This window comes from Convolutriloba macropyga, chromosome 2, assembly GCF_964194025.1.
Source record: "Convolutriloba macropyga chromosome 2, txConMacr16.3, whole genome shotgun sequence".
NCBI classification, from domain to species: domain Eukaryota; kingdom Metazoa; phylum Xenacoelomorpha; order Acoela; family Convolutidae; genus Convolutriloba; species Convolutriloba macropyga.
The window spans coordinates 20,576,005-20,588,217 of NC_134469.1; the positions used below are offsets into that span (position 1 = coordinate 20,576,005).

The following is a 12,213-nucleotide window of genomic DNA, read 5'->3' on the forward strand; positions in this document are numbered from 1 at the left end:
GGTAATGCCTTCTTCAAAATATTTTGCTTGTTTTTTTTTAGTGTTAATTACTGACAAAAATTTTTATTCGCGACTCCATTTGGGAAAGCTCCCATTTACGTAAAAGTGAGTCCGAGTGTAGATATAGTTTGTTTTCATATAACATAAAGGTTTTTGTGGGTTTGAAGACGTGTTTTAGTAAACTTAAACTAAATTATTGTTTTGCTTTTAGTTGTTATTCTTTTTGTAGTCTTTTTGTTAGTTGTTACTTAATGTCTATTATGTCATTGAATTTTTATTATTTCTGTCAACTTTTAGCTTATTAATTACCGCTCCCATTTATGTAAAAATGAGGTCGAATGTAAATATAGTTTGTTTTCCGAGAACCTAATGGGAAATCTTCAACTTATATCCCTTTTTGTTCTGTTTTGCGTTTTTTCCATATTTGACGATGTTAAAATCATTATAGTAACTTAGCATCATTTTTGAGATTTCTTCGTAGTGTTTTGTTGAAGAACACAATGATTTTTGTTGGCTAAACGTTTTGACTGCTGTCCCCAGGGCTTAGACAATTTGTTTAAGAGAAATTTCGTGAACTTTAGATGTTATTTAATTTTTATGGTTCTTTGCTGTCATTTCGAAATAGTCGTTCGATAAAAAATACTTTGATGTTCAAAGCAGACGCAAATAAAGATGAGTTTAACTTTCTCGTGGTAATTTTTTTATAAACTTTATAGCTTCAACACTGGTTTCGTAAAGTTGTTTGTGAAGCTTTTTCAGACTGTTTTTAATGTTATTTTATAGTCTTATGACTTAGTTTCACGAATAACAGGAGTAATTTGTTATCGAAAAAGTTGTAAAATAAACTGTCTACTCTTTTAGTCGAAAGCTTATGTTGGCTGTGAATTTTGAAAATGTTTGTTTTTTTTTGGATTTCTGAGCTTTGCCGATCCTATTTCTGTTAACGTGTAGCTTAATATCTATAGACAAGTCAGATCCCTTATCTATTGAATTGAAAATTACTTTTGATAACGGTTCTGTTTTCCTCAAATAGTCTGTTCTTGGTACAACCATTTTTCGTAAAATATTCGTGATTTTTGCATATTCTCCCATTGTGTAAGTTTTCGTTTTCTTTTCACATTATCACAATAATGGGCGGACCTCTGGTCATTTGAATAACAAACGCAATCAAAAATTTTTATTGTTCTGAATTAAAAACTTAATGCTTTTTTTGGCTGGGACATAGTTTTCGTGGTGCAATATTTCTATTTTTGCCTGTATTTTTTAATTGCTCTCAAACGAAGTTTGTAGCAATTATATTAGTCCTGTCGGTCTTTTTTCATGCGATTTTTTGCTTGACCGATTTTTCGTCTGACGCTTTTGACTTTTCGTCCTCAAAAACGGGATAAACAGGTAGCGCCCAGCGGGCATTAAGTGCTCTTAGAGCCTTTCAGCTCAAAGTGTTTAGGAGACGTATACTTATACTTATGGTGTGAAGGGCGATTCTTAGAGGTTGGACACGCCCACTGTTCCCCCCCCATTGCCCCACCCCCCCCCACCGCGCTGTTGCCCCCCACTCCAGTGTTTCCCCCACCCCCAATCTGCCCCAGTGCTTTTTGAAGAAAAACATTTTTTGATTTTTTCAGCCCTAGGTGTCAAAGAACCTCCTTTAGGGTTTGATAATAGGTTACTGCATTATTTCTAGTGGTAATGGAATGGTTTCAACATTTTAACATCACGAATTTTAGCAATTGTTTGACAAAACGTGCAATTTTTTTGACATTTTTTTCTTTATTCAGGTCTTTTCAGACCCAGGGGCCAGCAAACATCCTAAGGGGGTTGGTAATAAGTTACTGAAAAAATTTTAATGGCCATGGAATAGTTTTTCAACTTTTTAATGTCACAATTTTTAGCAATTTTTTGATAAAACTTGCTTGTTTCAAGTTTTGAGGTTTTTGATTTTTAGATTTTTTGAGCCTCGAGAGCCAAGAAACCTCCTCTAAGGTTTGAAAATACATTACTGAATTGTTTTTAGATTAAATGGAAAGTCTTGCAAGATTTTAACATCACGAATTTCAGCATATTTTTGATATTGTTAGCCATTTTTTTCCGATTTTTAACATTTATGCTCATTATTCAGATTTTTTTGAAACCTCGAAGGTCAGAAAGCCTCCGTTAGGGTTTGATAATAAGTTACTGGAAAATTTTGTTGGTCATGGATTAATGTTCATCTTTTTAATATCTCAAGTTACAGCAATTTATTTTTATAAAACTTGCCATTTTTTAAAGTTTTTTATAAATTTTTGTCGTTTCTTAGATTTCTCTAGACTCAAGGGCCGCGGAACTTCCTCTAGGGTTTGATAATATATTACTGCATAGTTTAGAGATGTAATGGAATGTTGTTCAAGATTTATAATCATGAATTAAAGCAATTTTTTAAAAATATTTGCAATTTTTCATATTTCAATTTTTTTGCGACAACAGAGGCCCTCGAACCTCCTCCAAGGTTTGATAATAAGCTGCTGCATAGTTTCTAGAGTTAACGGAATGGTAATCAATTTTTTTGACTCCAGTTTTAGTAATTTTTGGATTAAATTAACAATTTTTTCAAGTTTTTGGAAAATTTTTATCGTGTTTGAAGTGTATGGATCTTTATGAGCCTGTAAAACATTTTCTGGCTTGACACAGGGATACCGGGTAGTCTCTTGAGACAATGAATTGGTTCTTAGGATATTAATGTCTTGCTTAATGTCATCAGCTTCTTTGCGTAATGTCATCATCTCTGATATCTATTATGAATGAGTTATAGTTGAAATGTTTTTTATCATAAGTGATCTAACAAACACTTTTTAGGAAACCATTGTTAATTGCTCTCAAAGGCAATTTGTAGCAAATTTATCAACCCTGTTTGTCTTTTATGCAATTTTTCGCGCGGCTGATTTTTCGTCCGACTCATTTGACTTTCGTCTTCAGAAATGGGATAAAGATGTACCCTGAGGTCACTAAACCGTGGCTAGCTTTTGACGAAGCCAACCGCTCGCCGGTCGTTTGAGAGCAATTCGCCCGACGTTAGTCGGTTATGTTCGCTTTTTGTAGTCATATGAAATATCCTGGATAATGAAACGTCTCAATCGCTCTCTATGGAGTTGTAAAAGAATCTCGTAAGGATTTCATTTAATGCATAATGTTTGTAATCAGTTTGATTTTAATTCTTTTCAAAAAAGCGACGTTTTAATAAACTGCCCTTTTGCTCATTTTTCGTGGACTTGTTACCAAGTCGCATTGAGGAAAAGTCCCATATTTTTCTCTAACGAAGAAGAGGTTAATCTTCTTTGGTATAAGTTTTATCTGATGCCATTTTGATCTGGTTATTAATGTTTTTCAAAAAATGGAAAACGGCTTTTGGTCGTAATTAATATTTGTTATAATCTGATTTTTATGGCCGCCCTTTCTGGTAGTCATATGATGGTAGTCACTGGTATCATCGGCCCTCTAAGGTAGATTGTTTTATTCATTTAGTAGTTTGTTGAACGATTTTATATATGTTAATTTTTTGTCTCTCTCATTTGGTTGACAATTATGTGAAAAATGTAAATGAGCGGGGTCGGAACGTTATGTGCAAACGCACGTTACCGAGCCTCCTTGTTTGATTATTTAAGCAAAGGTGTTTTTTCGTCGACTTGAGTCGTATGATGTTCCAAATTTTTGCTTAGGTGATTATAGTTGTGGATGTGATTGTGTTCTGTCTCAGTAGAAGAGGTGGGATTATGGACGAATACCCTCGAAGACATATTCCAGCCTTCTTCATATTGAGATGCGTTCTCTGTGTTGTTGAGTTCGGGTGGACTGGAATGGGTACATTTGTGGTCAGCTACAAGTTCCCTTGTGAATTGGCACTACATGTCCTAATGATTTTATGGGTGGTGCTCTCTTGGTTTGTCTTCGTATTGTTCCTGATTGGAATGATGTTGATCTTTGACCCCCTTGGAGCAACTCCGTGTAGGTTTAGTAGTCTATACTTAAATCTTTTTACAATTTTTATATGATGGTTTTATCTATTTTGTGTTTGAAGAGATGTCACTCTGTTTTGCGTCATCTAAGTTGCTGTCATTCAGAATGTCTAGCAGTTAAACTCAATTCAAATATCAGCAATTGCCCTTCAAATGTAGTTCCAGTTTTTTTTAAAAAAACTAACTCGTTGAAGTATGTAATGAATTTTTTAAATATATTTATCATTATTAATTGCTCTAAAACAAAGTTTGTAGCAATTATATTGGTCCTGTGGTTTGACCGATTTTTTTATCTGGCTCTTTGAACTTTTATGCCTCAAAAACGGAATAAACAGGAAAAGCCTGGAGGGCATAAAGTGGCCGCGCTGCTCTCTTAGAGACTTACGCCTTACTAGTCTCTTGTAAATTGTGATATGAAGGGCGGTTGTTAGACGTTTGGCCGCCCTTCACCACCCTCCTCCACCGGGTGATTTGAATGATGTCCGACTCGACATCACGAGTGGATTATAATGTATGTATTACGGATGATTACTCTAACACAAAACGGCCTTCATTATTCTAGCAATCAGCGTTTGTGCTATATAACTAAAAGAAAAATAAGTATTGGAAAGAGCCTTACATAAAAATACCGTAACTTTTATATGGTTAAAGCTGAACAAAGCTACTATCGCTCAACAAAAAAGTTTAAAAGAAACCCTTCCTGATCCTAAGACTAACATAAGTGAAGCAAACGTAGGATTATTTCAGTATGTATCAAGAAACTCTCCGGGAATGCAAAAAGCAACAGAGGCAGAGTAATCGTTCTCTGGAATTGCTGGTGACTCTTTACCTCGAAATACTGATTTTTTGCTCATCATCGTTATTACGATCAATTTGTCGTAAAAATATTTGTGTAAATCTTCAAGTCACCGGTCAACGCAGGTGAGTCTTGAATCAAGAAACATGTATTTATTTAACCGTTAAGGTAAAATTATGCCGTAAGAAAAAAAGTTCTTCTTTAATAAAATTTCTGGAATGGTCTGGGAACAGTGAGTCAAATTATCTAAAAAATATTTGGAGCCGAACAAATGAATGTAATAATTTTTGTGAAGATATGAAAATCACAGAGCGGAGCATTTATTGCTGTCATGATGACATCCAATTCTTAAAGTCAAAAGCTTCCAAGCTAGAGGACAGTAAATTGAAAAAAAACATGGCTGTTAAAGTACCTCAACACTTTTTTGCTTTTCCCCAATTTTGACTTAATTGCCCGTCATTGGTTTTTATAGTACAAAACTCTCTGGTCCTGGAGCCATTTTTTTAAAGGGAAATATTTTGAAAACTCGTTTTTTGAAACCAAATATGGGTTCTGGTACTCCTTTATATTTTATTTCAAATTAAGCTTCCATTGATTATATAAATACTTATTAAATATTATTGAGAGACGATCGGAACTGTTAGATAACTAGACTACACTCACTTAGCGATGTTAAGAAATAATATTTTTTAATTGCTCTCGAACGAAGTTCGTAGCAATTATTGTAAACATGTTGGTCTTTTTTATGCAAATTTTTCGCCTAACCTTTTTTGCGCTTTTCTTGAACATTCTTTGACTTCCCTAGTGACTTTTTTCCAAGCTTTCGTTCTTCATTTCTAAGTGATCTGTATTGCACTCACTCCAAAGTAAAGCTTGTTGCTAAAATAAAAACGTGTGCAGTAGCAACAAAAAGGGCCTGATAGCCCGGTGGGCAGTTCTTTGGTGAGGGATCGGGAGGTCAATGGTTCGAGTCCCGGCGTGGTCAACTATTTTTTGCACCCATAAAGAAAATTTTATCTAGGCTACAGCTCCTGAATTAAATTGCATCGCCTGTCGTTCGAGAGCACTTTTTCCGACATTAGTCGGTTTATGTTCTCAGTTTTATTGCTTTCAATCAAAGTTTGTACCAATTATTTTAGTCCTGTGGTCTTTTTATGCAATTTTTCGCTGGACGGATTCTTTGTTTGACCCTTTTAAATTTTTGTCTTTGAAGACTGCATAAACTGGCTGAGCAGCTCTCCTAGTTATACGCCTTACTAATATTTAAATTTGCAATTCACTAAAACTGTTTTGATGAGACAATTTCATGGTGTCAAGGGCTGTTCTTAGTCAAGGGCTGTAAAATTTTGCCTCCAGCCCACGCCCCAACACAATCACGTCCTCCATCCTGCACCTGGCGATTTGAACCCCCTCTCGTACAGTCCTTTCAACGCTTTCTCCCGTCGCTTGACCAAACGCAATCCGCTAGGCATGCTTCCATCCCTAAGTCCCAGCTTGATGCTACCGAAGCCAACTGCTTGACGGTCGTTTGAGAGAAAATTTTCCCCGAATTTAGTCGGTTATGTTAATGTGTCAAATAATGTGTAGAAGTGTAGAAAAATAATGGTTTCTGTCTCGTGAAATTTTTGTTGTCAAAAACCATAGGGGTCCAAATAAATTTAAGAGCGAAGTTATGTAAAGTTGCAAAGTATCAGCATAATCTTTTACATGTAATGAGCAAAAATGAAAATAAGGTTTGTAGGACTCATCACTATTGCTCCATTTTCGAGTAGTTTTTGTTGAGACTATTGATGACGTTATAGTTTAGCAATACATGTTAAGTCGGCAAGAATGCCAACTCTCATAAAAATCCAAGTTAACAACTTTTTATCAATCACTCCTTGTATTTGAATAGCGGAGGAACCATCTAATGAAAAGCCAGCTTTTTGTTGATTCAATCATGCTCTGTTCTGTCTTGTTGTGTTTGTAATGGACTTTTTCGCTGTGATTGGAGTGACTTTTTGTTCAGTTGTGTAAATGGATTTTTAATCTCATGTGCTGCTCGCAAATCTTTTAAAATTGCTGCGTCTGGTAAGTACATGAACAACTTACTCCGTAGTAGTAATCGACATTGATGCCTCGTAGCTCAGATCTTCCACAAAAAGTTGAAAACTTTTTAAAACTGCTGTTGGTCTCAAACAAAAAATCCGTTTTTACCTAAAAATTTTAAGAAAGTAGTGAATTTCAATACATTTTTGAGTAATCATATAGTTTCAAAGCCACAGAGAAAGAACGGCCTTTGGTCATCAGTAAATATGCTCAAAAAACTTCGTGGAAGCCAAAGTGCTGTGGGAGGTGGTAATATAACGTGAGGAAACTTTTTTTGGTTGATGGATGTTTGCTGGACTAATATTTGTTTTGGTCATTTCTGCAGCAAAATTTTTCAAAATATCTTAAAACAAAGTTCTATTCTTTCGAAGGAATTTGAAAAATGGATTGCAATTTGTTTTCGAGAACACATCTGAAAGCAACTCAGTCAGGCCGGCTTTTGGAAACAGCAGAACTATTAAAAACATGCGCGAAACAAAAGACGCGCTTGGGCTGGTTGGTAATTGACCAGCACATAATTATCCCATAGTAATGTTGATGTTTTTCGATATTTGGTGGTGTTTAAAGTGTCTTATATTGGTAAATAGTACATGATAATGTTATGCGCCAAATAAAGCTGACACTTTTTAAGTTTGATATTTAAAGTTTTCTTTCAAATGCCCCCATAAATTGCCAAATATTTCCATAGCCTATCTTCATATATATATGCGCCCTCTGAATTTCGTCATATCCGTGCAATGTTTTGCTTAGGTTGTATTGTATTTGCAATTCCTGATGTAAATTGTGCTTGTCTGAACAGGAGGTGAAACGGCAAGTAGAGCTTGAAATTGAACCCATTTGTAATTATGCTCCTATTCATTCCCTAATGAATTATCATTAATTTCTCATCTTTGTTGCTGTGCTTAATAATGCTTCATTGCAAAAGTAACTCCGAATAATGAATCTGAATAACGAAGACTCCAACAGTTGGAAGTGGTTTTTCGGCTTTAAATTTGTCAAGGCCTTAGATCATTTAACATATTGTGGGCATACCAGAAAGATTGACGACAATCGGGGCTGTTTAATTTAATGAATTCTAGATTACGGAGGGGGGGGGGATTGGGTAAAGATGTTTTCTTTGAAATCGACAATGTCTCAACTCACCCCAAGTTGAAAGCTCATGTAAATTGAACGCTCCTTGCCCTATTTTTACGCCTAGTGGGGACGAAACTTAACAGATCTGAAACCGTCATTAAGCCAATGATTTGATGATAAGATTTGCTCAATTGTTTTAGGTGACTGCGAGGAATACCCAGTGCATGCGAGTAAGATCTGGAAGACGCGAGTTTTCCTTTTGAGGATGCTCATGTGTAGATACAAATATTACGAGGAGTTCGAAGATGTGGCCAGGCTTTTCCAGACTGAGTTCAGGCATAATGAGCTGGCTCTGAGTGACGTCACTGCTGGCTTGATACTCCTTGCCAGGTATGTTTACCATTTAATATACACGTAAATCCTAATTGAGTGATGGAACACATATAAGTTAGAGTATTATGAGCGTTGTCAAGGCAGAATACCCCATATCAAAATGTACTAAATGTTTTGCCAAAAATTTTGAATGCATATGAATACACTTTTCAGAAAGAGACTTAAGCAAAGCTATATGTAAGCGGGGTCATTTATGACTTTATTGCTAAGGCCCTGAATCAACGGCTTATGGGACTTTTGCAACTAAATGATAGACAAGAGGGAGGCTCGGTAATGTGCCTTCGCACATAATGTTCCGACCCTGCTCTTCCACGTTTTGATTTAATTGTCTACCAAATGAGGAAGACTGTAAAAATTTACCGAAAATTTACGTATCGTTCAACAAACAAATAAATCAAAAAAATAGATCGACAAATAAGAGCAACAAGCGCAAAGTTAAAAAAATTCTCAACTTTGCGCTTTTTCGAAAACAGCCAATTTCAAATTCATTAAAACCAGTACTTATCAACCCGGCTCGTTAGCGAGGTTAGCTCATACCTCACAGGAAACAATTAAGAACTGTCATTATCCGTAATATGTCAGACGACAACAAAGAGAACATAAACTATTCAAGGAGAACATTAAATATCTTCAATTGAACATTTATTCAACGCTGATTGGGCGACCTCATTAGTATGATAATGTGATAAGAAAACAAAAACAAATCAGAAATGGGCAAATGAATGGGCACTTCTCTTATGAAAATGCCTAATACCACAGCCAAAGAAAACCATTAGTTGAGAGTAAAATCAGTCTATAGATTGGATTTTCGATCAGTAGAAAGTTGATGCGACCTATCGTTGCAAACACCATGCTAGAAATTTGACAGAAATAAGAAAAATGACGAAGATGAAAAAATCCACTGATATTTTCCACAACAAAATTTTTCAAAAATTCAAACAGCATAAGCTTTCAACTTACAACAAAAACAGATGAACCTGCAACTGCTCAGGAAGCTGGTTTTGCTTGTTATTAATGAGACCGAATCATAAGAAGAAAATCATATCAAATTTTTAATTCGGACAGAACTCAAAGTTTCACAAAATTTTTTTTGAAGACAGTGTTGAATCATTAAAACCATAAGACATTTTAAGCAAGTGAAAACTTGACTTAAAAAGTGACTTAAAGCAATCGAATTTTGCGCTTGCGTTTTTTCATTGTCATCCTTGAAATGTTTCTTTATGAAAAAGAAAGAAAAAACCACAAAAATTGACCAGCGTCGAAAAGTTCTTATGAAAACACATTTCTGAGCTCTAAATACGTCGGTCAAAACATAACCAACAGTACAAATGTTGTTTGACTCAACAAAAAGTTGGTCAGTTTTGTCAAGAGTGATACTAATTTACTTGTTGACGACAATCACAACAAAAATTTGGAAGTACAAAAATATTTTCTTTAGAAAAGATCATTAATTGACAGTCACCAAAACCGATAGGTGTAAACCGATGTGGGTAATTAGATTCCTATAAACAACCATAGAAGGAGTGAAGGTTTTTGGTGGTCCAGAGTAAAACGTACGTCAGCAAAAGACCGACAATTGGCAAAAACAAAAAAAAATGCGAGAGGGACCGTGTTGCAGCCGTTAAAACTGTATGCTATTCACTGAATTCTTTACAGATGTTCTATTCCGCATTCCTTTACGTTCAAATTGAACTATCCTCATTGTGAAAAATTGAAAAGGGAACAATTTACAACCTCCAATATAGGCCAGTACGCAAAAATCGGAAAACTTCGTAGTAAGAAAGCCAAGTAACCATTAGTTATAAATTAAAACATTATGAAGATGTGTTTGGCACATCACTTGGAATAAGTTTTCCTCTGTACATTTTGAGACTAAGCTACATGTGGACAGAAATAAGATAAAAAATTGGCAAACATCAGATTTTCGCTGACATCTTAAAACAAATTTATTGAAAGTCCTAAGAGGCATTAGATAATAACTGAAAGCTTTAAATTGGTCCACCTAGAGCTCATAAAGAACCCAACTCGATCTTTGATTAATAAGGCGTTTGAAATCATTCACGTTTGAAATCATCAAAATAATAACAAAAATCCAATTATATTTTGAAAGAAACCGCGCCCCAATATAATCCGAATAATTATTGACTGTAAGAATCCAAGCTGTGTCCAAACCTAGCCCTAATTTTGCTGCGCGTCCATAAAAGACAATTAATTATTCCATGCGAAAGCGGAAAAAGACCACTTAGCAAATGACTTATTTCATTGAACCAAAAATAGTGTACTTTGTTTAATTATTGAGTTACATTTTCGAAAAACCAATGAAATTGATGCCTATATGTAACAAAAGTACCACTAACTTTTTTTGGAGTTTTCAAAAAATTCGAAAAATTTTGCAAAAATATCAACCAAAAGACTCTGATCAATCGATAAGCCTCATCTATCGTTAAAAGTAAAACCAATAGCATCATGTTAACATTTTTATCAAATTTTTTGCAAAATTGACGAAAATTTGGTCTTAAAAAATACGGAAACTGAATAAAAACAACCGTATTCCGACTACTATTTACAAAACTTTAAACCTCGATAACTCCCTTTAAAAAACGAAAATCAAAATATTTTTAATTCCATACTCTACGCTGGATGGGTTTTCTAATGATACCAGTCTCAACTCTCTAAGGTGAATATATTGATCCGCAAAAGTTGACTGAACAAAAAAAAACATTGAGTGTATATTTCGTTCCCCCACAAGTAGGTCGGAACAATAAATGTATCCGGGTAATCATAATTATAATAAAGCATACATGTAATGCTAACTGGTAATTTGTGTTCGAAATAATGATCGAAAGGAATCAATTTCTGTTTTGGCTTTGGGTAAAAGGTCACATTTCCTTGTGAGTACAATGATTTATAGGAAGCACCATGTGGAAGCGGAGCGTTTCTTCAATGAGGCAGATAACTTTGCTCTAGAGGAGCAATTGAGTGTAGAAGATGCTGAAAGAGTGATGCACTTTTTCAAGTTTGCTAGTGCTGCATATGGATGGCCCAACTATGTCATTGAAGACAGGTCCCATTTGTCAGAGATATGCTGTGCCTTGAGGTCAGTCAATTATGAACATCTGCTGATTGATCTTGCAATTATAAACTGCTCAGTACAGGGTAAATATTGAATTCGCGGTCTTTTAAACAATAGAAAAAATGATAAAGTAAGTGAACAAGAAGAAAGGATTGCAGAACAGAAACTTAAATTTTTGTGTATTAGTGTTGTCGATGCCATATGGAAATCAAAAACTTGACTTGATGCTTTCGGGGAACTGAAGGAACTAAAAAAACTCGTACTACCTTTTTAATAGCCGCACAGCGATAGCTGGGGCGATTACTGGCCTTCTCTTGGTTTTTTTACGACTCGAAGAGGAGTATTGGTTTTCTCTCGATTTTTTTTTTACAGAAAGTAGATTTGTTCACGCGGCATTTTGACCTAAAAGCAAAAGTGAGAAAAGCTGTCTTTGTGAGCAGATTTTCGCTAAGCGAGAGAAGCTTTTTGATCATGCACTGCGTTTAGTGAATGACTTTTTGACTTTGAAAAGTAGTTTTTACGACTCGAAGAGGAGTATTGGTTTTCTCTCGGTTTTTTTTTACAGAAAGTAGATTTGTTCACGCGGCATTTTGACCTAAAAGCAAAAGTGAGAAAAGCTGTCTTTGTGAGCAGATTTTCGCTAAGCGAGAGAAGCTTTTTGATCATGCACTGCGTTTAGTGAATGACTTTTTGACTTTGAAAAGTAGTTTTTACGACTCGAAGAGGAGTATTGGTTTTCTCTCGTTTTTTTTTACAGGAAGTAGATTTGTTCACGCGGCATTTTGACCTAAAAGCAAAAG

At 35.2% G+C, this 12,213-nt stretch overlaps 1 protein-coding gene across 5 annotated transcripts in view; it reads left to right on the forward strand.

The window, feature by feature from the left end:
- LOC142357812 (diacylglycerol lipase-beta-like) overlaps positions 1 to 12,213 on the forward strand; it is a 73,081-nt gene that overhangs the window by 2,507 nt on the left and 58,361 nt on the right. For 4 of the 5 annotated variants that reach the window (XR_012761713.1, XR_012761711.1, XM_075409334.1 and 1 more), the window contains exons 2-4: positions 3,693 to 3,978; positions 8,148 to 8,337; positions 11,252 to 11,437. Coding sequence is in view for 3 of the 5 variants with exons in the window: in XM_075409334.1 (XP_075265449.1) it covers positions 3,693 to 3,978; positions 8,148 to 8,337; positions 11,252 to 11,437 (662 nt within the window). In the remaining 2 variants the exon portion in view is untranslated. The remainder of the gene's footprint in view (positions 1 to 3,692; positions 3,979 to 8,147; positions 8,338 to 11,251; positions 11,438 to 12,213) is intronic. The other variant, XM_075409346.1, reaches the window with a different exon arrangement.